The sequence below is a fragment of the Miniopterus natalensis genome, chromosome 15 (assembly GCF_054644295.1).
Source record: "Miniopterus natalensis isolate mMinNat1 chromosome 15, mMinNat1.hap1, whole genome shotgun sequence".
NCBI classification, from domain to species: domain Eukaryota; kingdom Metazoa; phylum Chordata; class Mammalia; order Chiroptera; family Miniopteridae; genus Miniopterus; species Miniopterus natalensis.
In genome coordinates, this window is record NC_142095.1 from 3,400,650 (window position 1) to 3,428,615 (window position 27,966).

General features: G+C 58.8%; 3 protein-coding genes across 4 annotated transcripts; 2 read left to right on the plus strand and 1 right to left on the minus strand.

Moving 5' to 3' along the window:
- Positions 1-2,437, plus strand: GMPPB (GDP-mannose pyrophosphorylase B). Its single transcript, XM_087824737.1, is given in 9 exon segments — positions 1-341; positions 455-535; positions 639-687; positions 838-980; positions 1,188-1,346; positions 1,432-1,510; positions 1,584-1,711; positions 1,793-1,978; positions 1,980-2,437. Coding segments are annotated over 9 exon segments (1,167 nt in total). The 5' UTR covers positions 1-212; the 3' UTR covers positions 2,193-2,437.
- On the minus strand, positions 2,434-27,955 carry RNF123 (ring finger protein 123). Of its 2 annotated transcripts, XM_016202879.2 has the most exons (38): positions 26,848-27,955; positions 26,485-26,569; positions 23,639-23,718; positions 23,434-23,528; positions 22,959-23,013; positions 22,777-22,862; positions 22,509-22,595; positions 22,234-22,301; positions 21,960-22,085; positions 21,460-21,574; positions 21,281-21,385; positions 20,785-20,910; positions 20,567-20,659; positions 20,423-20,496; positions 19,550-19,667; positions 19,353-19,452; positions 19,089-19,150; positions 18,864-18,935; positions 18,531-18,651; positions 17,785-17,886; positions 16,492-16,598; positions 16,048-16,246; positions 15,561-15,706; positions 15,175-15,258; positions 14,358-14,465; positions 10,577-10,754; positions 9,743-9,817; positions 9,505-9,592; positions 9,326-9,413; positions 9,154-9,238; positions 7,771-7,910; positions 7,500-7,688; positions 7,332-7,407; positions 7,018-7,102; positions 3,310-3,452; positions 3,067-3,161; positions 2,834-2,919; positions 2,434-2,749 (listed from the first exon to the last, which is right to left on the minus strand). In XM_016202879.2, exons 1-38 carry the CDS (start codon positions 26,927-26,929, stop codon positions 2,629-2,631), a joined length of 3,945 nt encoding a protein of 1,314 aa, XP_016058365.2. In that variant the 5' UTR covers positions 26,930-27,955; the 3' UTR covers positions 2,434-2,628. The 2 variants fall into 2 exon arrangements, with proteins under 2 accessions (XP_016058365.2, XP_016058367.2); XM_016202881.2 differs by lacking the exons at positions 26,485-26,569; positions 26,848-27,955 and having other exon boundaries at positions 23,434-23,523; positions 23,639-23,881.
- On the plus strand, positions 3,955-6,390 carry AMIGO3 (adhesion molecule with Ig like domain 3). Its single transcript, XM_016202882.2, has one exon. It carries the CDS (start codon positions 4,187-4,189, stop codon positions 5,705-5,707), a length of 1,521 nt encoding a protein of 506 aa, XP_016058368.2. The 5' UTR covers positions 3,955-4,186; the 3' UTR covers positions 5,708-6,390.
- Positions 27,956-27,966: the final 11 nt, after the last annotated feature.

The window sequence follows — 27,966 nt, forward strand, 5'->3', positions numbered from 1 at the left end:
ATCCAGCCTCGCATCCTGGTTTGCGGCGCGGCCCGCAGGTCGGCGTCAGGGCGTCCTGGGTGGACAAGACAGATACTGACAGGTGCTGGTCAGTCTGCCAGGTGAAGGACGCGGGGCTGGGCCCGGCGGCTGGAGTGAGCGACAGGGGTCGACCAGGCGGGCCGCGGACACCTCGGAGCCCGGGACTCAGTGTCCGGCCGCCCGCAGGCGCGATGAAGGCGCTGATCTTGGTGGGCGGCTACGGGACGCGCCTGCGGCCGCTGACGCTCAGCATCCCGAAGCCCCTGGTGGACTTCTGCAACAAGCCCATCTTGCTGCACCAGGTGGAGGCGCTGGCCGCGGTAAGGCCCGGGCCGTGGGGGACGTGGCACGAGGGCCGGCCGGCGAGTTGGGGTGGGGACGCCCCTTCCTCTGGCTAAGCCTGCCTATGGGCCTGCGCTGTCCTGTCCGACAGGCGGGTGTGGACCACGTGATTCTGGCCGTGAGCTACATGTCTCAGGTGCTGGAGAAGGAGATGAAGGCGCAGGAGCAGAGGGTGAGGCTTGAGTCAGTTCTTCACTCCTGCCCCTTCGGTCGGTCCCCGCCCCGCTCAACCTCCCTCTGGTGGGAGGAACCTGACCGGGGATTCTCCCTTCCAGCTAGGAATCAGAATCTCCATGTCCCATGAAGAGGAGCCTTTGGGGACAGGTCAGTAGAGATAGGAATGACCCTTGGGGAGGGTTTACGGCTAGGAAAGGGGTAAGACCCAGCTTGAATGGGGCCTGCTGAGCATGGATCCAGGGCTCACCCCCCGCCCCCCCGAAAAAGGGTGACCTGGTGACCTGTTCCCTCCTGCAGCTGGGCCTCTGGCACTGGCCCGGGATCTGCTCTCTGAGACTGCAGACCCTTTCTTCGTCCTCAACAGTGACGTGATCTGCGACTTCCCTTTCCAAGCCATGGTGCAGTTCCACCGGAACCATGGCCAGGAGGGCTCCATTTTGGTAAGGAGCAGGTTTTTCTTCTCTGACACTCCCACCTCCCATGTCCAGCCTCCCCCCACCCCCCAGCCTTGAACTGCCCAGCCCTTATGTTGTGGGCGCAGAGCTGTGCAGTATTTAAGCATTTGGGGAACAGGCCCTGAGATTTAGGACAGCATGCCCATCAAGGTTCAGGAACACTGGACTAGGCCTGAGGTCCCCTGCGTTTAGGTGACTCGAGTGGAGGAGCCCTCCAAGTACGGCGTGGTGGTGTGTGAGGCCGACACAGGCCGCATTCACCGGTTCGTGGAAAAGCCGCAGGTGTTTGTGTCCAACAAGATCAACGCAGGCATGTACATCCTGAGCCCTGCCGTGCTGCGGCGGATCCAGGTGTGTAAGAGCAGCTCCTGGGTGGGCTGGGGTAGGGCAGGCTGCCACCACCGTGACCCTGCTCACGAGCTGCCCACTCCCACAGCTGCGGCCTACATCCATTGAGAAGGAGATCTTCCCTGTCATGGCCAAGGAGGGGCAGCTATATGCCATGGAGCTGCAGGGTGAGGCAGGGAGGCCGCAGGGCGGGGGTGGTCTGTGGTGGGGCTGAGCCCCTGATGCGTTCCCTCCCTACAGGCTTCTGGATGGACATTGGGCAGCCCAAGGATTTCCTCACCGGCATGTGCCTCTTCTTACAGTCACTGCGACAGAAAAAGCCTGAGCAATTGTGCTCAGGTCCTGGCATTGTGGGCAACGTGCTGGTGGTGAGGCCCTTGTCCAGCCATCATTACCCCCCTCAGTTTTGGGGACAAAAAGCCCACTTGTGTTTTCCCCACTGTCTTCAGGATCCAAGTGCCCGCATTGGCCAGAACTGCAGCATTGGCCCCAACGTGAGCCTGGGTCCTGGCGTGGTGGTGGAGGACGGTGTGTGCATCCGGCGGTGCACAGTGCTGCGAGATGCCCACATCCGCTCCCACTCCTGGCTCGAGTCCTGCATCGTGGGCTGGCGCTGCCACGTGGGCCAGTGGGTAAGCAAGCTTCAGGGCCGGGCCTTATGGGGAGAGGGGCAGGGGATGTGTCTGCCACACTGACAGGCTGCCCTTCCTCCCCAAGGTTCGGATGGAAAACGTGACGGTGCTGGGCGAGGATGTCATAGTTAACGACGAGCTCTACCTCAATGGGGCCAGCGTGCTGCCCCACAAGTCCATTGGCGAGTCTGTGCCGGAACCTCGAATCATCATGTGAGGGGCTGCTCGGGGCTGGCTGAGCCCCCATTATTGACAAGGAGAACACTGGCTTGACCCGTCAGAAGGCCCTGGACTCGCTGCCATTTGTCTGGGAGGCTCAGACAAGGCTGAAGCTGTTGGACACCTGCCTTCTCCTGTGGACATAATCTGGCAGGATCCTTGCTGGGCACACCCCACAAAGCCCACTCCCTGAAGAAGGGCCGGGCCAGGGCTGTATGGAATAATAATTTAATGCTCACTGTGGCCCAGACTGAAAGTCAAGCTCAGGCACAATTAGGGCATGGCTGGGCCCCCACCAGCAAGGTTACACACAAGCAAGGAGGCTGGATGTGGTGGTGCGGGGTGGTGGAGGCTGGCAAGGGGAGCTCATAAATAGGGCCCAGCCTGGGTCTGGGTTCAAGGGTGGAGGCTCCTGTTGTGTGGACTAGGCAAACCTAGGCAGCAGAGGAGGTGGCACTCGAGTTGGCTGCCTTGTCCCAGTCTTCCACCGACACGATGGTGGCTTTGCAGAAGAAGCAATCCTTGTTGTTCATCAGGTGCTGGTTGATACAGGCTCTGCAACAGGAGGGGATGAGGGGGGCCTGTATATCCCTGCTCCGCCTGCCCTGCCCACCTTCTGTGCCCATGGAGCCCACTTACTTGCAGGACTTGTGGCCACAGGGTTGGAACACAGCAGAGATGGGGTGAGCATAGCAGATGGGGCAGAGGTCCTCCTCACTGGTGGGCTGCAAGGAGCACAGTGCAAGGTGGGCTGGGGTTGGTTGCCCAGACAAGTGGACATATGGAATAACGTCCATATGTCTACACAGTGTGCACAGTCATGCATTCTGGTGGTGAGTGTGGACCTGTGTGTGTGTGGTGGCCCCACTCACCAGGGAGGCAGCCGCTGCCTGGGCAGATGCAGAGGTCAGGTGTGCCAGCATCTGTTCCACCTGGGCCAGCTCCTCGGCACTGATGTAATCTGTGTCTGGGGGTGGTAAGAGGTGTCAGGCTGAATGTGGGTCTAGGACTCAGTGCCTCTTGAGTAGCCCTAGCCTGGGGATTTGCTTTTTTTGAGACTCCTGACCTGGCCCAGCCCCAAATCCCTCTTCCCTGACCCACCCTGGCCAACTCACAGCTCTGTAGGGAAAAGCGCTTCCGGTCAGGCGCAGGTAGAGCAGTGCCAGGGGCAGGGGGCTCTGGATGCCCCAGAAGATAGCGTATAGAGCGAAGCTGGAAGCAGGGATCAGCCAGGAGCACTGATGTGGCTTTCTCTGTCCTAGGTGGGAGAGAAAAGAGTAGTCAGGAGACTGGGGCCTACCTATCTGAGAGCAGTATCTGTTGGAGGGGTTGGGGTGGGGTGACAATCCAGCCCACCCCATATCCCTGCTTCTTACCCTCCCCAGAAAGTCCTAGATCCCAGTAAGGACCTATACAACCCAGGTACCAGTTTAAGGCGGCTCAGGGGCACCACCAGAGGACAGTGCAACTACACCTGCCACGGAACATACACTAACCCTTCAAAGGAAACAGCAATTTAAAGGCGGGCTTCCCAGGCTTCCCTGCTACCCTTTCAGGGGAGATGGGCGCTGCGGGAACCTGCCAACCAAGCGCAGGCTGAGGAATTGGGGCCAGACTGGTGGCCATGAGAGGCCCTAGGGTTGTGGCTTCCCCGCCCCCTCCAGCAGGAGCCAATGGAGCCCGAAGCTCCGCCCCTGAGTAATTGCTGCCCCGCCCCCCCCCGCCCCCCCCCCCCCCGAACATTTAGAAGCTTAGTGTGTCCGGGAAAACACTCGGAGAGCTGGGGAAACCAGAGAAGGGAGTGCAGAGTGGAGCGCAGTCCCAGCTCAACCTGCAACCAGGGAGCAGGAGCGCCGGCTGTGTGGGGTGGAGCTCGCGTTCTGCTCCCCCGGCCTTTCATCACCGGGCACTTAAGAGCCAGAGCAGAAGGGGTGAGTCCCGGAGCTGTGCCCCACGCAGAGCTGCCCGGTCCCACCCCAGGTCTTCCCCGCCATGACCTGGCCGGTGCTGCTGGGTGCACTACTGTGCACAATGCGCGTCGGATCAGGCACCCCGGACTCCGAGGGCTTCTTACCCCTTGCGCCCCATAACTGCCCCCACAAATGCATCTGCGCTGCCGACCTGCTGAGCTGCGCCGGCCTTGGGCTGGAGGACGTGCCGGCGGTGTTACCTGCGGCTGCTGCTCAACTCGACCTGAGCCACAACGCGCTCCAGCGCCTGCGCCCTGGCTGGCTAACGCCCCTCTCCCAACTGCGAGCCCTGCGCCTGGGTCACAACGAACTGGAGGCACTGGGTCGCAGTGTCTTCACCAATGCCAGCGGCCTGCAGCTTCTCGATTTATCATCGAATGCGCTGCGGGCGCTCGGCCGCCACGACCTGGAAGGGCTGGGGGCGCTGGAGACGCTGTTTCTGTTCAATAACCGCCTGGCGCACTTGGACCGGCTTGCCTTCCAGGGCCTGGGGGCACTCCGCCTGCTCTACCTGGGCTGCAACGAGTTGGCATCCTTCTCTTTCGACCGCCTGCATGGTCTGAGCGTGACCCACCTCCGCACTCTGGATCTCTCCTCCAACCGCCTGGGACAAATCCCCGTACCCGACCTGGCTGCACTGCCGGCCTTTCTCAAGAACGGACTTTACTTGCACAACAACCCACTGCCCTGCGACTGCCGCCTCTACCACCTGCTGCAGCGCTGGCACCAGCGGGGACTGAGCGCTGTGAGTGACTTCGCACACGAATACATGTGCCTGGCTTTCAAGGTCCCCACCTCCCGCGTGCGCTTCTTTGAGCACAGCCGCGTCTTCGAGAACTGCTCAGCTGCCCTGGCTCGCGGCCTAGAGTGGCCCGAAGAGCAGCTGCAGGTGCAGGTGGGTGGGTCCCTGAGGCTACACTGCAACACCAGTGCCCCCGCCCTGCACGTTGCCTGGGTCTCACCCCAACAAGAGCTGCTGGTGGCGCCAGGATCCCGCAATGGCAGCATTGCGGTGCTGGCTGATGGCAGCCTGGCCATCAGAAGAGTGCAGCCATGGCATGAGGGTGTCTTTGTGTGCCTGGCCACGGGGCCCCGCCTGCATCACAACCAAACGCACGAGTACAATGTGAGCGTGCACTTCCCGCACCCTGAGCTCGAGGCTTTCAACACTGGCTACACCACGCTGCTGGGCTGCGCGGTCGGCCTGGTGCTGGTGCTGCTCTACCTGTTCGCACCACCCTGCCCTGGCTGCCGCCGCTGCTGCCGCCGCACCTGCCGCTGCCGGCCCAGGGCACCCAGCCCACTCCAGGAGCTGAGTGCACAGTCCTCGGTGCTCAGCACCACGCCGCCCGACGCACCCAGCCGCAAGGCCAGTGTCCACAAGCATGTGGTCTTTTTGGAGCCGGGCAGGAGGGGCCTCAATGGTCGTGTGCAGCTGGCAGTAGCTGAGGACTTTGATCTCTACAACCCCATGGGTCTGCGGTTCAAGGTTGGCTCTGAGTCCACTAGTTCCACAGGCTCTGAGGGGCTGGTGATGACCTAGGCTGCCCAGGGCTCCCATCCAGGCCACCGCCTGCCTGCTGCTTGCCCTGCTCCCTGCTGCCACGCAGAGTACTACCAGCTGCTGGGGGGAAGCACTGGGCTAGTCCTCTGCCTGCACCACAGTGGCCCCACTCACCAGTAGAGGGGTTGGGGTCCCTGACCACTCTCCTGCGTCGCCTCAGCACAGGGCCTGCTTGGGCCCCCTTTCCTTGGGACGTGAGGATTGGAACCAAGGCCCATCAGGAAGAGTCCTTGCCTTGGAGCCCAGGTCACCCTTGGGCCAAGGTAGCTCTCCAGGAGTGGTGGTGAGGAACTGAGGCATAGCCACTTCCCCTCACCCCCAAAGGGGGTAAGGGAGTGGGCCACAGGGGAAAGGGGAGGGCTCCAAAGGAAGGCCTGGCCCCCACCCCCAGGGTGGAAGGAGGAAACAAGCCCCCCTCCAGTGAAACAGGACTTGATGCACCAACATTCAACCTACTTCCAGCTTCACAAATCCACACAGAGTCTACTGGGCAGGCAAGGCTCCTCAAGAGACCCCGGGGGGCCTGGCCTGGGCCCCAGCCTGGGTGGCCCTGCTCCCTCTGTGGCCAGGAGCATCACAGGCCACTCTGAGGGCAGAGCCTCTCCCATGGGCTCACAAGACAGCAGCAAGGGGCACTGTGGCCCTACGTCCCCAGCTTTTCAGCAGTAAAAGCCTGCTGAGCAATGGCCAAGATGGATGGGCAGAGCCGGGTCTCTGTCCCTAGAGGGTAGAAGCCTCTTAAGGGCTGGCACTGGTCTCTGCCTAATGGCAGAGGCAGGGCCCTGGCTTCATATAGCTCTCACCGCTCCCACTGCAGGGAGGCAGGGAAGGGGGGCTGGGACCCTCCTGTGTGGGGGCTGAGATGGGGGCCCCTCAAAAGTCCTGAATCTGACTGTCGTGGAGTTTCCTAATAAAGGCAGGACATGCTCATTGCCGGCGCCTTCGCAGACACAGGTAGCAGTGTGCGCTCAGTCTGGATCTCAGCGGTGCTGTCCTAGACATCCCAGGATGCCACCTCCACCCCACCAGAGTCTTGGTGCCCCTGCCCCACCTGAGGCTCTGACCACGGGCTGAGGGATCCTGTTGTGCTGGAGTCCCCAAGTCTCCTACTCAGCCACTGCTACTGACACCTACTTAGGCATTTTAGAGCTCTCCACCCTTCCTCTACCTCAAAATCTTATCCTGAGGTCCATTTTAGAGATGAGGCAGAGCTGCAGGGAGGCCTGTCCAGCCCTGTCCCCATCAGACACAACCAGCTCCCACAGGGGCCCACAGTCCCCAACACTCACCCTGAGGCTGGGCCATGCACCAGGAGCCGCACCAGGATGCCTGTCACCGCCACCAGGATAGGGTAGTGGTCCACACTTTCCAGGCCTGAGAGAGGGCAAGAGGGGATGCGCTACTTGCGCCCTCCCACTGCAGGGGCTCCTGGCTAGCCTGGCTGGTGCCACCCCCCCTTCCCATTGTCCTCCCCACAGTGGGGTGCACTAAGGCTGGGGGTGCCAAGCCTGGCTGTCCTGGTACAGAGTGAAGAGTGGTATCACTGTTCCTAGCCGAGGAAGCAGGGCCTGGTGTGTAGAGTGCAGGGCCCCTAGGTCCTCACCAGGCAGCCACAAGGTGACCACACGGTCAAACAGGTTCCGCTCCGCCGTCACCCGGTTCAGCACCTGGTTCAGCAGCTGTGAGGGCAGTAGTTCACTGGTGGCTGGGTGGGCTCACCCTCAGGGCTTCCCCAGGGTCCCACCGGCTCTCCTTGCCCCGATGGACACACCTGTGCAAGACGCCGCAGCAGCATCTCAGAGGTAGGCTGAGTGGAGTCAAGGAATATCTCGGGCACCAGTGTGATGGTCATCTCCAGGACACGCAGTAGACTGACCGAGAGGTCAAAGCAGGTGGCACACACCTTGAGCTGCCGGGTGTCCACAAAGTTCCTCTCTAGGCGTTCGACAGCCTGCTGGATCTGAGCAACGGGCGGGCGGGCACAGTCAGTGGCCTGGCCACAGCGCCAGTCATACCTCATCCTCCACCCCACCCTGACCCACCTCCTGGATCATGCCGATAAACTCGGAGAAGGCCCAGTTGAGCTGGTTGAGGACGCTATTGAGGAAGCTGGGTGCCACGTCGGGATCCTGGCGCAGCAGGTCCGCCATGTGCTGCTGCAGCAGGATGGAGGGACAGGGCTCTGCAGGGACATCAGGGACTCCGGTCAGGGGCCCCGTCTGTCTGCCTCTGTCCTAAAGTTGGGCCATTGGTATAAGGACAAAGACGATTCTGGGAATGCTCAGGTCACGAAGGCAGAAGGGCAGGGCTAAGTCTGCCTAGCAAGCCACAGCCTGCAGTTGTTTCCAGGTATGGAGCAGCCCCCAGCTCCAGCCCGAGCCCCAGCAAGTTCTCATCCACAGGCCCTCTGGGGAGAGCTAGACATACACAGGGTAACCTAGACCCCTCCTCACTCATACCAAGGCCAGCTTCCCCAAGCACCTCCTCTAAGCCCTGTCGTCCTCTATTGTCCTCTGCTGCCCTTGGCCTGGCTTTGGCATAAGGCCGAGGTGGTGGGCGCCAAGTCTGGGCTGACAGGCAGCAGTAACTAGAGCCCTCAGCTGCAGTAGGGCTGGGCAGACCTCCCCCCTTCCCTCATGCAAATCAATAGTTCCTGCAGCCGCAGAGCAGCCCCACTGCCACTCTCCCCTTGCAGCTCAGTTCCACCCTGAAGGCAGGACCAAGGCGACTGGCAAGGACTCATTGTGTGACTTTGCACAAGGCACTCAGCCTCTGGGGACACCCTTCGGGCCAAAACACTGCCCACACAGGCAGAAACACACCATGTGGGTCAAGGAGAGCCAGCAGGTGGGGTGAGTTCAGCGTGCAGCAGGCAGACCGGCAGCTGGACCACCCAAGACCCCGGCTGGCCGAAGGAGGGTCCTCAGGCTCACAGGGCTTTGCTAGACCATGGCCCCAGAAGAGAACATAGCCTCTGCTTCCAACCAAATGCCCCTTCCTCCAGAAAGCCCCATGAACAGCCTCTAGAGCCCTGTCCAACTCCAAGTCTGTGCCCCCCTGGACTCAGGTGTCCAAGCAGATGGCAAAGAAGAGGCAGAAGGACATGGCGCTGGGACAAGGCTTGAGGTCAGGGAGCACGGTCCTTGCTGCACAAGCTGTCAGCAGCCTGGGAAGACACTGCCTCTTTTCACTGTGACCCAGGCAGAGCTTTAGGCCCAAAGGGCACAAGTGGGACTGGGGAGCAAGGCGAAGTAGTCCCAGAGTATCCTTGGGCTAGGGGTACGAAGGGGAACAGAAACTCCAGGGGATAGACAGGGAGTTTGGGGCCCAACACAAGTCCCAGAGAGGGGCTGGAAGAAGTGGGAAAGTCTGAGAACCCAAGAGCAGTGGACAAAGGCCACTGCCTGCCCGGCCTGGATACTCACTCTGGAGGCTGGGCAAGTTGGCATCCTCAGGTTTGATTTTCAGCAGGTGTGGCAGCCGTGTATAGCGGTACCCGAACCCACAGCCCTGGGGATAGGGTCAGTGGAGGTCAGTGGGGCAGGGCCATCCTTCATTCCAGCCAGCCACAGCCACCTCCCCTCTAGCCGGGCTTACCTTCCAGAGCCTCACCAGGATCCAGTTGGTCTGGGCCCAGGGCCGCTGTTCATAAGGAGCCAGGAGACTCCTCACCATGGCGATACGCCTACGAGGGCAAGAGGTGGCAGGCCCAGGATGAGGCTGGGCGTGGTGCTGCTAAGGGCAGGGTGCACACCCTACCCGCAGCCCCTACTCACTGCTCCTCAGGGATCCGCTCCACAGCCCGCAGGGAGTGTGGGTAGCAGACGTAGCTGGCCAGGGCCTGCATCAGCGAGTCACGGATGTCTGCGGGGACATGCCAGGCCTCAGCAGGTGCCTAGTATGAGCCCTGACCCCCATGCCTCATGCCCATCTGGCCAGCATTTTGTGCAGAAAATAGCCAGCCAGAGATGCCATTCCATGCCCATCCCCTGGGCCCTCTGCAGGGCACCTCACCAGTGCCCACGATGCGTGTGTCGGCAAAGTGTTTGGCAAGGATGGCAGCCAGGCGGGTCAGGGTCTCTTCATAGCCTGCAGGGGGGGAGTAAGAGCTGTTGGCTGGGAGTGGGGGCTGCAGAGGCAGGCGTGTCCCTTGGCAGGGTGGGTGGGCTTGGATTCACCGATAGCTGGGGAAAGGCTAAGGCACAGACTCCCTGTGGGGGAAGGCAGTCCTTGCAGGAGTTCTGACTGGGACCAAACCCATCTGAGCACACACACTTGATGGCCCAGTAGTCAAAGCCCCCTGGGCAGCCACGGCTCTACCTCTAAGGACAAAGCTTGCACTGAGGTCCAAGGTGAGGCAAGGGCAGGCCACAGCCTGATCCAGACATAAATCACCCAGCCCAGCCTGGAATCAGGGGTCTGCATGAAGCTGGGGCTCCCATGTGGCCCCCAGCAGGGCTCCACCCCTTGCTGTGATCTATGGAGACAAACCACTGCCCTGCACAGCTGCCACACCCTGTGGCAGTGCCAGGGTGGCAGGGTGAGAGGCCAGTTGGCTCCTGGACACAGCAGCACCAAGTAGAAAGTGAAAGCAAGGATCCGTTTTGCCTGTTTCCTGCCCCAGCACCGGGGAGGAGCTTCTGGTTCTGTCGTACTGGCACCAGGTAGGGCTCTCAGCCACGTGGACGCTAGCAAATGCTTGTCTGATGCAGGCAGAGTGGAGCCGGCTGCCTCCCCACCTCCCCACGCGCATGCATGCTGCTGGGCCATGACAGCCCAGAACAGGACTCCCAGGGCTCTCTCCAAAGGCCCCTCTCCGCCCCCTTCCAGGCTGAATGGCCCCCTCACCTGGGAGCTCCTCCATGCTGTGCACAGGGCCAAAGTAATTCTTGAGAGCACTGTAGCTGTTGATGGCCACACTCAGGTAGAACTCGGGCATGAAGGCAAAGAGAGGACCTGTGCGGTCACCGTGCTCAACGGTCCGCAGACAGACACGCAGCAGCCAGTAGATGTCCAGCATCTTCTCCTGCGGGAGGCACACAGGGGCCACAGTGGGCATGGCCAGTCTGGGAACCAGAAAAGGCCTCCCCAGAATGAGACATGAGAACTGAGAACTGATCCCAGGAAGTCAAGCAGTGGCTCAGGCAGGGTCAGTTGAGCACTCAGCAGGCAAGAAGGGTGCCCCGGCCTGGAGAACTCTGGGTTGCTTTTTTTAAAGGCACAGAAGGCTTGAAGTGAGAGGGCGCTGTGCGACCACAAGTTTGTCTGGAGCACTGCCCAGTGCAGAAGGGACTGCAGAGGAAAGTGGGGTCAGGGGGTGAGGAAGCCACAGCTTCGTCTAGGCCCAAGAAGCAGGCAAAGGAACTGGATGGGCAGGAAGAGGGAAGTGCCGACAGCTGTGGGGGAAGGGAATGGTCGCACCAAGGGTGGGGCACACATTTCTGGGGGTGATAGAGCCTCCATGGAGGTCACAAGAACTGGAGAAGTAGGCCTGGTGCAGGGCAAAGGGATGTGGCTTAGCACAGTGAAGCACGGGTGCCTGCAGATGCCCTTAAGAGGTGGCACCGAGGAGGCAGAACTATGGTCTGGAGCCCAAAGGGGAAGGTGGTGAGCAGTCAGGAGGCAGCGTGACTGCTGGCAGGACAGAGGCCACAGAACGGACAGAAACTGCTAGGGCCCCCTTCTCCACAGTATGGTTCCCAGAGAATCTGTCAGGATCCCACAAAGGGGACCAGATTTCTCAGGTCCCAGCCCAGACTCAGAGCACCCACATCTTCTGGGGAGGAGCCCGAGCTCATCTGGGCCGTACGGCGGCTCTCTGATGAGCCTTCGAACCTTCGAAGCCAAGGAGAAGATGTAAGCAAGACGTCAGAGGGGGCCCGGGCGCCACATGGCAGCGAGCCGGAGGGCCAGAGAAGACCGAGTCTGGGTGCGGGGGAGGCAATGGCACCAACTCGGCCACGGGGCCGCTGTAATGGGATGGAAGTGTGTCTGCAGAGGGGTGGATGCTCGAGAGAGACCTTGCAAGACTATTTCAGAGAAATGGAGGAGCCCGTGCTGGGCCATGAGTGAAGATGAGGTGCTAAGACACAGAAGGAGAGAGTGGGCGCGGTAAGTCAGGGAGGGTGTCATGGGCCTTTTCCTTTACTGGTGGGAGAAACTGATAGAAAAGGAAGCAGGCGTGTGAGCTCAAGGCACTTCAGTGTAATAAGGGCTGTATTATGACAAGCCCACAGCAAGCACCACTCTCAATGGTGCAAGACTGAAAGTGTTTCTTCTAAGAGCAGGAACAAGGCAAGGATGCCTGCTTTCACCACCTCTGTTCAGCAGAGCACTGGAAGTCCTAGCCAGTGCAACTCGTTAATAAGGAGTAAAGGACACCCAAGCTGGAAAGGAGGGAATACAGTTATCTCTGCTTGCTGGTGACATGACCTCATATGCAGAAAACCCTAAAGATTACACATACACACACAAAACCCTGTTAGAATTAATAAATGAATTCAGGGAACTTGCAGGATACAAAATCAACACATAAAAATCAGTTGTGTTTCTGTGTACTAGCCATAAACAACCCAAAAAGGAAATCAAGAAAGAATTCCACTATGTTAGCATTAAAACAATGAAGGTAAAAGTTTACCAAGGAGGCAAGACTTCAACACTGAAAATTACAAAATGTCTCTGAAAAAAATTTCAGAGGCACAAGTAAGTGGCAAGACATCCCATGCTCATTGACTAGAACATTTAATATTGTTAAGATGTTAATACTACCCCAAGATCTACAAATGTAATGCAATTCCTATCAATATCCTAAGGGCATCTTTTGCAGAAATAGAAAAATCTATCCTAAAATTCATATGGAATCTCAAGGGACACCAAATAGTCAAAAACAACCTTGAAACAGAACCAACCTGGAGATCTCACACTTCTGATTTCAATTTATTGCAAAGCTACAGTAATCAAAACAGTGTGGTCCTAACATAAAGACAAACACACAGATCACTAGAATAGAAAAGAAAGCCCAGAAACACATACACATAAATAGTCAAACAATTTTTGACAAGGGGCCAACAATATGTCCATTCCTCAAAAAAAATTTTAAGTCGAATTACCATACAATCCAGCAATTCCGCTTCTGAGCACAAATCCAAAAGAACTGAAAACAGGGCCTTGAAGAGACCTTTGTACACCCGTGTTCATAGCAACATTACTCACAACAGCCAAAAGGTGGAGGCGACCTGAAGCCCATCGATGGCTGAGTGGACAAACAAAATGTGGGACATAGTACAAGTACATTCACAGCGGAATACTATTCAGCCTTAAACGGAAGGAAACACTGACACAGGCTTCAACATGGGTGAACCGTGAGAACATTATGCCAAGTCAAGTAAGCCAGTGACAAAAAGACTAATACTGCGTGTGACTCCGCTTGAATGAGGTACCTGGAGGGGTCAGATTCATAGACAGAAAGCGGCACGTGGCTGCCGGGTACCGAGCACGGGGGAATGAAGAGTCAGTGAGTCTAAACTGCAGTGTGGGGAGATGAAAACATTTACAACAACGTAAATGTACTTCACACCACTGAACTGTACACTTAAAAGGACTGCAAAGGTACGCGATGTGTGGCATTTTACCACAACTGTGAAAAATGGATAAGATGGTGCACTTTACGTTATGTATATTTCATCACAATTTAAAAAGGTATAGAGATGGGAAGGCGAGGTTCCTAAGAGGGTGTGGGAGGCAGTGGCAAGAGTGCCTGGGAGGTGGACAGGCAGGAAATCCCAGGGGTGGGGAGAAGTGCCCCAACCTTCCTTGGACTTGAAGGCAGGGTGGTCTGCAGCAAGAAAGGGGGGCTGAAAGGTGGGGAGGGGCTGGCTCAGGGAGGCGCCACGAGAAAAAGCAAGTAGAGATGGCCGGTTAAAGACAGGGACACCAAGGGCCTTAATCACCGGGTCATGGGGGCGGGACCTGCCCAAGGAGGCAGACCAATGCTGACATGGCACCTGGGGAGTGTCCCAGGGCACTCACTAGTGGGGGAGAGGTGCCAGGACAGGGAAAGAGAGAAACCAAGTCTGGAGGGTCCGGGGCCTGGGGGTTGAAGCTGGTCAGGGGGAGCCTGCCCTCTGTCTGTCTCCCCTTGGGGCTGACTGCCCAGGGACAGCACAGCCTCGTATTTCTGATTCACTACTGAGTGTCCCTAGTGTCAGGATGGCACCTGGCCCTCTCCAGGCTCTGGGTACATGTTGTTGAATAAGTGAGTGAGTGAATGAGCAGAGGCAAGCCAGTGGCCTCAAAGTGGAAGTGAGTCCAGAGGAGATGCAAAGAGCGAGGGTGAAGCTCGGGGGAGGCCACAGAGACTGTGATGCACTGGGAGGGGGAGGCAGGTAGAGACAGGCTCTGTTCAGCTGAGGATTTATGAGCTGGAGGGGAACTAGGGTGTCTAAAAATGGCATCTACTTAAGTTCATGGGTCATGAGGTTCAGGGGACTTAGAGGGAGGATGAGGGCTGGAGAGGGAGTACGTGTGTGCCAGAGGCCCAGGGCAGAAGGGGGCATCACTACCCTACCCAACCTCCGACCAGTGAGACTGGGGAGGGCAGCAGCCAAAGGCCGAGGCCACATCTGCTCACCTGGGAGTAGACAGTGGCATGGACCCAGGCAAGACGGCGACTCAGGTGATCCAGCTTTTCTGAGAAAACTTTCTGGCTCTTGGTCAACTCCTCAAGGATGTCCTTCCTCTGCCACCCAAGGAGAAAGGACAGTCAGGACATGGCCCCACATCCACGTAGCCACATAGGGGCCCCATGGTGCCTGGGGCAAGCAAAGGGGGGTAAACCCCACTCCTCTCTTCAAAACCCTCCTCTGCCTCTGACCTGCGGGTAAGCCTGAGCAAGCCTCTGAACAGGGCAGGGCATGGTCATCCCCTGGGAATGTGGAAGTGAGATGCAGCTGGGGGGTCTGTGAGCCCCTCACTACGACAGCCCAGGGGCTCCACAATGAACTGCTGCCAGCTGGGGACGGGTGGCCTGCCAGGGTGGCGCAGCCTGGGCACGCCTGGCCCTGCTCCCCAGGCAGGGTGAGCTACAGGAGGGGGCTCCCGGGGAGTGGGGGAGCCAGGACCCGCTTCCTGCTGACTCTGCAAGGGGCCGAGGAAGCACTCAGCACTGAATCCATAATTGATGAGGACAGTGGGTGTGCTGAGCACTTAGCCGGCCAGAGGCGGGGGCACCTTGGCACAGGCCACGGCTGGTTGATGGGACTCAGATCGTGCCCGGACCTGGTGCCAGCCCCCTCTCACTGACCTGCTATGGTCAGGGCGGGGGTGGGGACAAGAAAAACTGCTGAGGTCACCCCCAGAGGCAGGGCCAGGCCAGGCCAGATTTCCTCTGTCGACTGCCCTGGGTGAGCTGCCCCAGCCAGAGACCTACCTGCCCGTCCAGGTCTTACCCGCTTGGGGCACCGACGGAGCTTGTCCTCTGTGTTCCTCAGAGCCATCGCGTACTCGTTGACGTCATCAGATACACCCACCATCTAGAGCATTGGACACCACGTGCCTATGGTGACCCTTGTGCACCTCACGCAGGTTTCTCAGACCCAGCCTGGACCCCAGCCCTGGCAAGCTCCCAACCTTAGGCCCCAGACAGTACCCTCTCCACAAAGTCAACCAGGTCAGGCCTAAGCAGCACTGGCAGGAACCTGTCCTGCTATGGCCTAGGCTCACATGCATGATCACGTCCTGGCAGCCCTGCAGAACCGGAGCACACATGCACACGCACACACATACATGCAACATGCAGAACTGCATGCCATTTACATGGACCAACGGTCAAGACCTTGCCCAGCTGCTGGTGGACGCTGAGGTTGTACATCATGACAGCACCATCAAGGACTTCCAGCAGGGAGTTCTCCGTGAGGGGCTGCTCGGGCTCCTCAGGCGGCCGCCCCAGCAGCAGGCCTTCATTCCAGTGGCTGCCCTCAACTGGGGGGAAGGGCAGGGTCAGGGCTGGGGCTACTCCAGTTGTCTCCTAAGCCTGCAGAGCCAGGATAGGCCTCACAGCAGAAGGGAGCCCTCTCCCGGTTCTGGGCTCAAGGAGGGACTACAGGGAGGACATGGGGGAGGGGCAGGGCAAGGTCCTGTAGCACCAGGACCTATTTCTGTGGCATTGATTTCCTGCCTTGAATGTACTTCCCATGCCCTTGAGAGGCTGCCAGGCCAGGGGACCAGAGGGGAGGGGAATGGATCCTGGCTTTGCCCGGGGCAGGAGCTGTATGTGATAGGAGGCCCCATCGGCGCCGTGCGTGGCCCTGCCTGACACCTACTGTCCTCCCGGGTCCTCTGCTCTGCGCTCAGCGTGCGGACCTTCACTTTCTCCGAGGTGCTCAGAGGCCGCCGTGGGGTCATCAGGCTCACAGCTGCTGTGCTGAGGAAGCGGTTGGCTCGGCCCAGGGTTGGAGAGCTGAGCCAGCCGGGTCGGGGCAGGGGCAGCGCACCCCCAATGGCCAGGGCCTGCGTGGGGCGCTGTGGTGGAGAGAGGAGGCCAGACGCCACTCAGCTCCCTAGGACCTGGGCCCACTCAGGGTTCCCCCGATTCATGGGGCTGGGGACTGGGAAAGGAAGGCTTGTGCCTCCACCTACAGCAAGGACGTCTGCCCTTGAGGAGCTCCTTGCCTGTATGGAGGTGGACAGCCCTGAGTGACACCCCTGCCCTTCTGAGTGAGGGGGGACAGGCCAACACGAAGCCCCCTGCCTGCCCCTACCGGCACCTGGGCGGCAGCAGGGGACGGCTCTTCGTCTCCGTCCAGGTCATCCATGGTGGCCGCCTGGAGCTCCAGGGGGTCGATCAGGATGTTGGCCTTCGAGGCAAGGTCGTCTGGGAAGAATGGCAGGAGGGCTCTCAGTCCAGTGGAGGGTGAGGGGTCAGGGGGGTGCTGCCCAGGACTGCGAAAGAGCGCTGTTGGCTGGGCAGGAGGTCTGGCAGGGCCCCATTTACCACTGAGTCTGTGCCTTACCCCTGCACTTACTCCAACAGCCTTCACTTTGCATCCCGGAGAGTCTCGGAGTCCCACAGAGACTTGGCAACAGAAGGCATCCCATCATACCCTCCCCGTCAGTCCCTGTCTCCCAGGACCTGAGCTTTCCAAGTGCCCCCACTCTTCCTCCCCTCTACTTCTCTCACTGCCCTACTGTCTAAGCCTCTGCTCACCTCACTCTGCACACTCCCCCTGGGGTCCAGGCCCAACCACAGGCTTGTTCCCATCTCTATGCTGACAGCTGCCCACACCAGCTCCGCCTCCAGACCAGGCCTTGGTCCTGGCTGGGCCCCTCACATGCACCGAACTTGTCATCTCAGCCTCCTCCTGCAGCCCCTTCCTGATGGTGCCCCATCCCCACAGCCTCTGGCAAGAAGCCTGGGGTCACCCTTGACTCCACCTCTCCACCCACACCCTCCCCATACCTGTGCTGCCTGAACAACTGGTCACCCTGTCTCCTTTCTTGACCCTCACAAGGCAGCACCCCCGACCTCACTCCCCTGCCCAGCAATGAGCCTACAACTGCCTTGTAGCTGGCGAGGCCCTCAGACTGTGCCCTTGAGACTCCTTGGCCTCATTTCCCTGCCTCACTTTTCCTCTCTGGTGCAACGGCTGCTTCCATCTCTGGGCTACGCTGGGTTCAGCTATGCTGGGTCATCCCTGCCTTTGCCTGTGCTGTGCTCAGCCACTTGTGCTCATCCCTAAAAGCAGCTTGGGCAGCAACTGCCCCTCCCACAAAACCTCCCACCCCAGTGACCTCACCAAGATCCCATGGTCCCCACTCTGTCAGCACACCTGCCTCTACTTAATTATGAGGCTCCCAGATGTCCCCTGGGGTGGGTGCTCAAGGAAAGGGATAGCTGGACCCAAGACAAGAGGCAGAGTGGGCAGATCAGCACTTCCCTGCCCAGAAGGCTGATACTTGGGCGCCCTCTAGTGGAAACAGGATGGCTCAGCACTCATGGCAGAACTGGCTCAGAGACTGCCCTGCCCTGACCTGCTCGCTGCCCACAGGCCTGCACTCACCTTTGAGGGTCTTTCGAAGGTGTGAGAGGAGGCCTCCCAGGCGCTGCTGGTCGAAATAGTCCACCTTGCCATTATAGAAGACCTGCGGCGGGACGTAGGCCTCTGCAAGAAGTTGGAAGCCAGTCCAGCAGTCAGAACCCAGAAAGAAGACTCCTGAGAGGTTGCCCCCTCTATTCTGGCCTAGCATAGAGGGAACCCCCGGCGTTGGCCACCTACCCACCCAGGGACACAGCGTGGCCTCTCCTACCTCCTCCACCCTCCTCCATTCAGGTCAGTGCCAGCAACCACACAACTTGGGATGAAGGGGGCATTCTTAGCTGTGGGTTGCTCAGGGGAAAATGCGAGCCCTGGCCCAGCCCTGTGGGGTATCCCCCAATGCAGGGCCCAGAAGGCTTCCCCTGACCCTTGAGGACTGTGTCTCACACAAACACAGGGCCCCAGCACCTCAAAGCCCAACCAAAGCATCCCCTGCACAGGACTGCATAGTGGGTTGGGCAGGCTGGGATCGATGAAAGGAGCCTGTGGGAACAGTCAGTGCTAACATGGGCTCGCAGTCCTAGAGTGCAGGGCTCCTACTGCCCAAGCAGAGAACCCACCTGTAGGTGGAGAAGGACTCCACTGGGCAGGAGGCCTGGGACGGTTCCATCCATGCCCACCCTCAGCTCAGCACCCCACACCAACACCAGGGTTTGCCTTGTGCCTGGCTCCACCCAGCCTCTAGGACCCAAGGCCTGGGCCCCACTCACCCTCACTGAAGGAGGCGCGGGGGTTGGAAGCCTTGTACTCATCCCAGTAGTAGCGCAGGGCAGAGATGAGCCGGTGCAAGAAGCAGACCATGTACTCAGGGGGGCAGAGCAGGGGTATATTCTGTAGGCACAAGGCATAAAATATGCAGCTGTTCTAGCCCAGAGCCCAGCCCACTCCCCATGCAAGGCCTGCCCAGGATCCTGGGCTGGGCAGGGAGGGCAGAGTACCAGGGCTAGGTAGGAAGGAGGCAGGCTGAGAGGTAGCAGAAGCCTGGGTTCAGACCCTGCCACACAGCCAGGGGGCTGTTGTAGGCTGGCCTGGTGGGCACCTACCCCCCTGCCGCTGGCATTCTCCTGCAGAAACTTCCGGAACTTGGTCAAGAAGATGTACCTAGAAGCTTCACCCTTCAGGGGAAGGGAAAAGGAAGCTGCAATGAGCTGAGACTGGCTGCAGACTGGACTGGTTCAGTGCTGAGCCTGAGCCTGGCCCCTGCCATGGGAGCTGAGCCTGCCCTGCCCTCCCAGCCTGGGACCCACAGGTGCCTGGGAGCCACTCACCCCATTGTCATCTTTATTGTTCAACAGCAGCTTCAGGATCTGGACCTGCAGTTCTTCCACCACTGGGGGTGGGGTGGGAACAGGACACTGAGCCCTCGGCAGAGCCCTGCCCTCAGCTTCCCAGGGAGAGGAGGGGGGTGCAGGCTTGGATGGGGTGCCACCACCAGGGACCCTGAGACCAGCCTGGGTATGGTCACTACCAAGCACCCCCAAGTACACATGCGCACACATCCGCCAGCCCACCCAGGCCCAGGCAGGCCCGACCTTCGATGCGCTTCTTGAGTCTCTGGCAGCCCCGCTCATAGGCACGCCTCCGCAGCCGCTCCTCGGCTGTCTCATCCTTCACCTCCTTACTGTCTTGGCCCTAGACAGGGGACAGGGAGGGAAGACAGCAGGGCTCACCCATCACCCCAGCCCTGGGCCAGCCCTCCTCTGGCCTGCCACCCCTCCAGCCCGCCCACCTCCCTGCTGGAGCGGTGGGGCCACCAGGTGGTGGGGATGAGCTCCTGCAGGCCCGCCTCCTCCACACGCAGCGGGCTCTTGATGTGAAAGAAGACGGCAGACCGGAGCACGTCGAAGCTGGTGCTTGTCAAGGCAGAGCTCTGCTCATCTGAGGGCACCCCACACATCCAAGGGTCCCCCGGGGAAGCCCTGCCCACCTCTGCCGTGCCCACCACAGTGCTCTCACCACCCAGGTGTCATCGCTACTCTGCTTGTCTCTCCGTGAGCCCCAGGAAGGCTGTGGCTGTCAAGCCCAAGCCCAATCCCCAGCAAGTGCGCAGTAAAGGCCTGTCACAGGGACAGGTGACTGTGGGTCAGGCTGGAGAGAGAGCGCCTGGTGGCCTCTCCGTCACCCAGCTTTGCTTCTGCCTCCTGGAGGCTGAAGACCCAAGAGAGAGAAGATGGCTACTAGCATAGGCCTCCTAGCCAGGGGCCCGAAGCTCCACTTTCCCTCCTATTCTATTCGCGCATCCTCGACATTCTGGGGGACTAGGAAGAGCTGACTTCCAGATCTCGGGAACCCCCAACCTGGAACGTGATTGAAGTGCAGCGCTTTGGCTGAAGGGCAGGCCCTGTGGTGCCCCCACACCTCCACGTAGCCCAAGGATCTGCAGCCACCTGGAGATCCTGCTCGGGCTGGCCAGCCAACCGGGGTCTCTGCCCTATCCTCCCTGCTTTAGAGAAGGTCCTGGGACAAGGCCTCACATACTGGGTGGCTCTTGGTCCTCCTGAGCCTCCCTGGGGACCCCTGGCCAGAGGCACACTGCCTTCCCTGGCCTCTGCCAACCACTGGGGGTACATGCCTGGACTGCCGGGCAGCAAAGGAAGGATACAGAATGTTGCTAAGCAGAAACTTGCGGGTCTTCTCATGCCTCAGGATGGCGATGGTGAGCCGCAAGTAGTGGATCTATGGGGAGACGGTGCTCAGAGTGGGCAGGTGAGGCCCAGGGGCTCAGGGCAGTGGCATGAGCACCCACTTGCAGGCTTAGGTCGGGAACGATGGGTGAGAACCGGTATAGCCGCAGCAGGGACATCATCAGTTGCTTGAGGCAGTCATGCACCTCGTAGTCCTGGGAGAGAGAGGCGAAGTTGCACACCAAGCAGGCTGAGGGCAGGCTCCCAGGCAACCATTCCCTAGACCCCATCCCAGTGGAGCCCAACATCCCAGCCTGAGGCCCGAGCTCAGGAGTCTCACCTCCATGAAGAGCCACAGGAGGTCCAGGACCTGGCATACAATGGACTGCCCCTGCGCGGGGGTGCCCTTCTCCATGACGCCCAGGAGGAAGGTCGTGAGCACCGACTCCACCAAGTACACCTTGCGCTGCTCCAAGGATGTGCACTGGTGAGGTGGTGGCCTTCCACCCACTCAGGGCACCTGTGCCATGGCATGTGGTCGAGGCCACAGGCATAGATGGACCCTTGGGCCCCCTTAAGCAACCCTTCTGGGGCTTTGCCAATGCAGCTCCCTGGCCTGTGATATCATGGCCCCTCAACCTTCCTTCTAGGACATCCCGAGACTCTCAGCTGGAAGAGTCTCTTCTGTTGCTGGGTGACATCCTTGGGGTCCGAGGTTTCTGGTCACACAGGGCCCCTGCTGGGTGAAGGTGCAGACCTCATGCACCTTGGCACCCTAGCCCCTAGCACAGGTGCCTCTAGCACGGCTGCCTCTTCCCCTACCCATGTCCCCTCACCAGGAGCGGCGCAAAGCGATGGAAGATGTGGGCCAGCGTGAGCAGGACAGTGGGCTGGCCCTGCAGCCGCCACTCGGAGCTCTCCTTCTCCACCAGCCGCCCCTCCTGTGTGGGGGAGGAATGTTAGGGGCAGAGGGTGGTGGAGGCCCACAGCTCCCCCAGCCCAGACTCTGGCTCACCACGGGGTCCAGCTCCACGCTGAGCAATGCCCGGAAGCAACCCAGCAACTTCTGTGCCCGTACCAGGTCGGCACGTGGTGGGTCCTGCAGGGGCCGGTAGCCTGCCACTGGGTAGGTGTCACAGAGTTAAGCCAGCACTACTGCATCTGTGGCTCAGACGCACCTGTGCCCCCTCCTGCCCCCAAGACCACTGAGCAGGGGCCTGGGCTCCAGGGCAGGAGGCGGGGCCTGCTTGGCATCACTCCCACGCTTACTCTCTGCAGGGTGACATTCTTGCTACTATGTGCTGTTCGTCTGTTCAACAGAGACGATAATGGTACCCACCTAACAAGGTTGCTACAGGAACTATTGTCCTCAGCCCTCACCGAAGCTGTGCCCTACTCACTCCCGGACACAGCCAGGGCCCAGGCCCTGCCCAAGGAGCTCCTGGGGCAGGGAGCTGCCTTCAGCTTCCCTGGGATTTTCCAAGCCCCTCCACAGCCTTCTTCCCAAAAGGATATCGCAGAGGACGGCTGCCGAAGTTGAAGGCCACGGACTCCTTGAAGGAGAGGCTGATGGCTGGGAAGTAGGCCATGCCTGGGCCCCGGGATAAGTTCTCAAAGGCGGTGCCCAGGGACACGCCATTCCTGGAGCAGAAGGGAGAGCCTGTGAGCCAGTGCTAAGGCCCCTGCTGGGGCTGTCCACCCTCAGGTCACCCCCTCACAGGGACGGGAAACTGAGGCAGCCCGGGGAGGTCCCCGAGGCCAGATCTGAGGAGGGATGCAGGAGACTCACAGGCAGAAAGAGAGAGTGCCATCGTCCAGGTCAATCAGGCAGCTCACGATGTCCCCCGCTGCCCATGCCTGACAGGGGAGGAGCCTTACACATGTGCAGAAGCCAGGGAGCCTGCCCACTGTGCTCCCCAGGCTGCGTCTCTACTACCACCCAGAAGAGACCCGAGTCCCTGTCCCCTCCCTGGTGCCCTACAGTCCCTCACAGCTTCCCAGTGGCACCTGACAAGCTGTGGAAAGGACACGGGGCAGGTGGGCTACAGGGGACTCAGCCCTCACCTTGCCGTAATTTGTGGTGGTTACGTTCCACTTGCGCACCCGGTTGCCATCGTAAGCATAGGAGTTGTGCGTATCTCCAACCCCCTCCTAGGGAGGATGGTCTGTGAGGTCCAGGAGAGGTGGGCCGGGGCAGGGCCAGAGCCCAACAGCCACCAACCTTGGACCCGCATGGCTCCTGGGGTGGGACACGTTCCCAGAGAGCAGTCGGGTGAGGGTCTAGAGGCTGTAGTAGGAGAGGTCTCCCTTGGAGGGCCCCACCTACACATACCTCCTGGTTGAAGCGGCAGTTGATGGTGCACCAACCAATCTGCATGAGCCCCTGGGAGGAGATGAGGACCTCGTAGACCCATTTCCCTGGAAAAAGCCAAGTAAGGCCCAGCAGGCAAACAAAGACTGCCTTCCACCTCCAACCTTCTCCCAACTCCCTGAGCCAGAGGAGCACGGCCTCACCTTTGTACACACAAGTGGTAGAGCGGATAGTACCAAAGTTGCTGTGCCCAATCACCTGGTGAAGGAGAGGGGTGGTGAGCCTCCTCCCAGGCACACAGGGTGCCTTCCTGAGGGAGAATGCCCCATCCCTCACTCTGCCCACTTTGGTGGTACGGGCCTGTTGTGGCCAATGCTGCCCTGTGCCTGAGCAGAGTGGGAGGGACTAGGCCTGCATGAGCAGGGATCCTGAGCCAGGAGCATGATGGGAGGGGCTCATGGCTGTGTTGGGAACACCTTGGGGCTGGACTACTTCCAAGAGGATTTCAGGGGTATATCAGGAGGTTTCAGTGGCTTGGGACTCAATCTGCCACATCAGGAAGGGTTTGTGGCTGCAGAACCATCAATAAAGGCAGGGACACCAGAATACATTGGGAGGAGTTTAGAGAGGTGTCAAAAGGGGCTGGGACCCGGGGTTCCATGCCATGCCCTCACTCACCCCCAGGAGGTCATCATCCACCAGAAGAAGACCTTCAAAGCCCCCCGTGTGGTCCAGGACCACAGTGGAGGGGCCAAGCCGCCCTTCCGCCTGTCCTGAAAAAAGGAGGTGGGCGTGGGGTCAGGCAGGGCCCAGAGCACACTGAGCTCACCAGGGCAGCCCCAGGCCCTGGCTCCCTAACCCCACTCCAGAAGCTGCCACATACCCTGGCTCTCCTCATCCTCACTGTCCACCTGTAACAGCTGGTCCAGATGCTCTGGCAAGTTCTGGAAGTTCAGGGGTTTCCTGGGAAGAGCAAGAAGCTGTGAGGGACCCAAAAGTCTTTAAAACCAGCCAGATGACACTAAACCCTCTCCTGCTCTGTCCCCTGAGCTTCAGAGGGTGGCTGCCTAGACTCCAGAAAAAAAGTAGTGCTAGTCCTAGATTCCGGCACCTGGCGGGTGAGAAGGCTAGATTATCTGCAAAACTAAAAATGTGGTGCTCTCAGGACTGTTAAACAACGAGTCCTCTCTAAGTCTTAATTCCCTCATCTATAGAGAGTGACACAGCTGTATGTCAGAGATGCTGCAAAGACTCCAGGAACAACATATGCTCCCTGTATAGCTCACAACCTTCCTGCTCGCAAAGGTGGCTACGTTGATTATACTGAGGAAAGGAAGGCTGGAAGAATTGCTGGTCCCCAACGTAGTCAGTACCACGGACAGCTCATCCAGCCCTTGACCCCAGCCCTGATTGATGCTCCTCTGGGGGCAGACTTCCAGTCTCCCCACCACCCAGGCAGGGAAGTCTGTGTATGGAATCAGACATATCCTGGCAGTATGAAGGGCTCAGCCCTCTGTCCTGTACCAACCTGTACAGGCCAGTAGAGCACCCGTCCCAGCCGAAGGGACTGGGAAAATCTGAGTAGCCCCCTCACCCTCCCAGCATACATACTCAGAGGAGAAAGGGCTGTCTCAGGTCAGCCAGCTCTGCCCTGAGTTCAGCTGCTAAGAATAGCAGGGAATGGGGTGGTGGAAACTAGCAGGTCTCAGGCAGAGGAGAGGCCCAATACCCATCTGGAGCCAGGCCACAGACTGCCAGCACCTGCTCTTCCACCTCTGATCTCAGCTCCTACCCCATCCTTCTGCCTAGCGAGTAGCGTCGGGAAGGGGATGCAGATGGGCCAAAGCACCCATTTTCTGGCAAGGTAGCTTCAACCCAGGCTCAGGGACCACATGCTCCTCTCTGGCTGTGAGCTCCTACTAACCCAGAGCTGCAGGAGGCAGAGATGCACAAAGCCATGTAATTATATGTGGTGGCCATATAATGGGGTGCTCAGACAGTAGTGTTAAAGGCTGCCGCCAGTCTCATCTCTGAATACCCCAGTGGTCCAGGGATAAAGGAGGCTTCCTTACTAGTTCTTCCTGGCCCATGCCTGGGAGGGATACCCTGGTCCTATGCCTGCTCTCCAGAGCAGCTGGGGGCAGGCGACCTGAGACAGCCTCTCCGAGTGCCTGCACCACTGCCCATCTGGCCAAGCCTAGCACTGCCTGCCCTTTGTGGACTGCCCAGGGTTTTCCATCCACACAGCCGCTGACTGATAGCCCCGACACCTGCTTTCCCTCCTGGCAGCCACAGCATCAGCGGCAGCAGGCTCATTTCTGGTATCACATGAAGTAGGGATCAGATGGCCCTGGGAACAGTCCTGGGCTGGGGCTGGGGTGGAGGCAGGCAGCAGCCCTCAAGAAATAGGAACCCCTTGGCCACCACAGACACTTAAATGGAACAGGCAACAAAGCTGCCCTTTGTGCCCATCCAGAGAGTAGAGACTGTGAAAGACAGAATAGCCCCGGCTGGCAAGAGGCTGAGTGACGGGACACCCAGGCCTCCCAGTAAGGAGGCAGAATTTGCAAGAAGTAATTTAGCAACAGTCTTAAAAGTGATTGCAGCCTGGCTAGTGTGGCTCAGTGACTGAGCATCAACCTAGGATCCAGGAGGTCATGGTTCGATTCCCGGTCAGGGCACATGCCTGGGTTGCAGGCTCGATCCCCAGTACAGGGCATGCAGGAGGCAGCCGATCAATGATTCTCTCCCATCATCGATGTTTCTATCTCTCTCTTCCTCTTTCTGAAATAAATTTTTTTAAAAGTGACTACAGTTCAAATACTCCAGCCACATGAGTCCAAGCCTGGGCATCATCACAGCATGTCTACAAAAAAAGCAAAAGCAAAGACCCCTCCAAACCAGAGCATGGCTGAGAGCCGACCCATGGCCCTAAAAGATACCCACTAGGATCAATCTGTAATGTAGGAAAACACTCAGAGGATACCACTGGGTGGCAAAAACAGGATTTAAACTTCTCAGTATTTTTGGAGGTGAGTAATATGTCCATTATCTTGATGGTAGTGATGGTTTCACAGGTTACCCCAATTAAAGCTCCCTTTAAATAATGTGGTTTATTGTACGTCAATAATTCCTCAATAAAATTTTTTTAAAAAAAAAGACTGACGATGACAAAAAATTTTAATTAAAAAATGTATTTCTATACAGCATAATCCAAACTACATAGATTGTGAAATCAAGAAATCCTGCCCAAATAGTCATATTAGAATAACGAGATGATAGATGCTCTTTCTTCTAAGTTTTTGCTAAAATGCACTTGTAACTTTGATATGGATTAAACTTAAATGCATTAAACTTGCAAGGAAAGGGGGCTGGTGAGGTCTGTACTTTAGAGATTCAGGCTGAAGCTGCAGAGGGCTAGGGTGGGGAGAGGTGTGGGCAGATGCTCACAGGGTCAGATGCTGACTGTGGAGTAGGTGCTACGCTGAGCACTGACTGCACCACCCCTCTGACCACTACAACTCCCTCAGAAGGAAGGTACTTGCACTGTCAGGGGAGAGGAAGAAGCGGAGCCCAGAAGGCAGACACCAGAGGTCCCACAGCCAGGATCAGCAGTGAGAACGAGACCCAAGCCAGCCTACCCAGAGCCCAGGCCCTCCTCCCCACAAGGCGGCCTCTAGCCTCTGGTCTGGTCCTGCAGAGGGAGGAGGGCTACCCACCAGGCCATACCTGCTGGTGGCTGCGGCGGGTGTGTGCTCAGGAGAGGAAAAGACACGGTGCAGGTAGTCACTCAGTAGCTTTTCGTGCACAATGCCTGGGCCACAGGTCAGAAGGGAGAGAAGGGTCATATGGCCAGTGCAACTCTCAGCTCTGCTGGCCTGAGGCTTCTGGTCCTAAGCCAGCCACAGGGGTCAGAAGAGCAGTCATGCTGGGTGCACTGCTCCCTGGCAGCTGGTAGAGAGGAGCTGGCTGACAGGTAGGAGGGGTGCAGCAAGGCCCGAGGCTCACTGGACCTGGGACTTTGCTGCCTTGGTCTCTTCCTTCTCCTTCCCTCAAAACAAGGAGCCTCCTCCCAGCCCTGCCAGCCCTTACCTGTGACCCTGGGTTTTTCATCGTCTGAGGTAAGCCCATAGCTCTTGCGGGAGAAAGACAAGCCAGCCCCCTTGGATGCCATCCTTCATCTCTTGTGGGCAGCCAGTGGTCCTGGGGGCTGAGGCAGAGGCAGAGGTTGTCTAGTTAAAGCCAGCCAAGGGCTCCCACACTGACCTCAGTCCTAGGGTGGCAGGAAGTTTTGGGAGCAGGTGAGGCCAGGTGCACCCATACTCTTGCATGTACTAACACAAGGCAGAGGAAAGCAGGGACTCCCAGCTTCCTACACAGGGAGGGAGGGTATGTAGGACCCCACATGACAGGTCCCCCACCATGTCCCAGTGCTCAGCACCGGGCCCCACAGAGCAGGTGCCAGATATATGTTTGTTAAACCAAATTAAATGCCTCAACCTTGGGAAAAATCAGACCAAAGTGTCCAAAGTGAGATAGCCTAGGAGCAGAGCCCTTCTCAGTCAGAAGCCACACTGGGTCCAGCTAGTATCCAGAAGAAAGGATATACCCTACACCACATTCCCCCTAGGGTAGCCCACCATCCAGGGCTTGGAGCCATCTTCAGCTACAAGTCCTGCTGACACCCAAGGCCAGGACCTCCTTCCTCAGCTCCAGGATCCTCCCTTCTCTTGGCCAAAGTCCTGCTAGTTTTCTTGCTCCCACTCACACACACTGCCTCCCACCCCATCAGGGCACCACCCTTGCCCAGTCCTCATCGCGGACCCTGTTGATCTCCCCACCGCTGTCCCATCCCTCACTGGGGTGTTGCTACAGCTGCCTCAAAAGCTGCAAAGTCGCTGGTGCCAGCCTCACTGTCTAAAGCTGTCCCGTCCAACACAGTAGCCATTTAGCAACATGTGGCTATTCAAATTTGAATTAAAGTTTAAAAAATTTTAATTCAATTTCTCAGTTATATTAGCCACATTTCAAGGATCCAGTGGCCACAAGTGGCTAGTGGTTAATGTACTACACACTGAAAATACAGGACACTCCCAAAAAGTTCTCTACACAGCACTGGCCCCGAGCCTGGCCCTCTAGCAGGGCCTCAGCGCTCGGTTCTCTGCGGCCCAGCCCCTTATCTCACCCCAAACAGGTCCTCGGCTCACATCG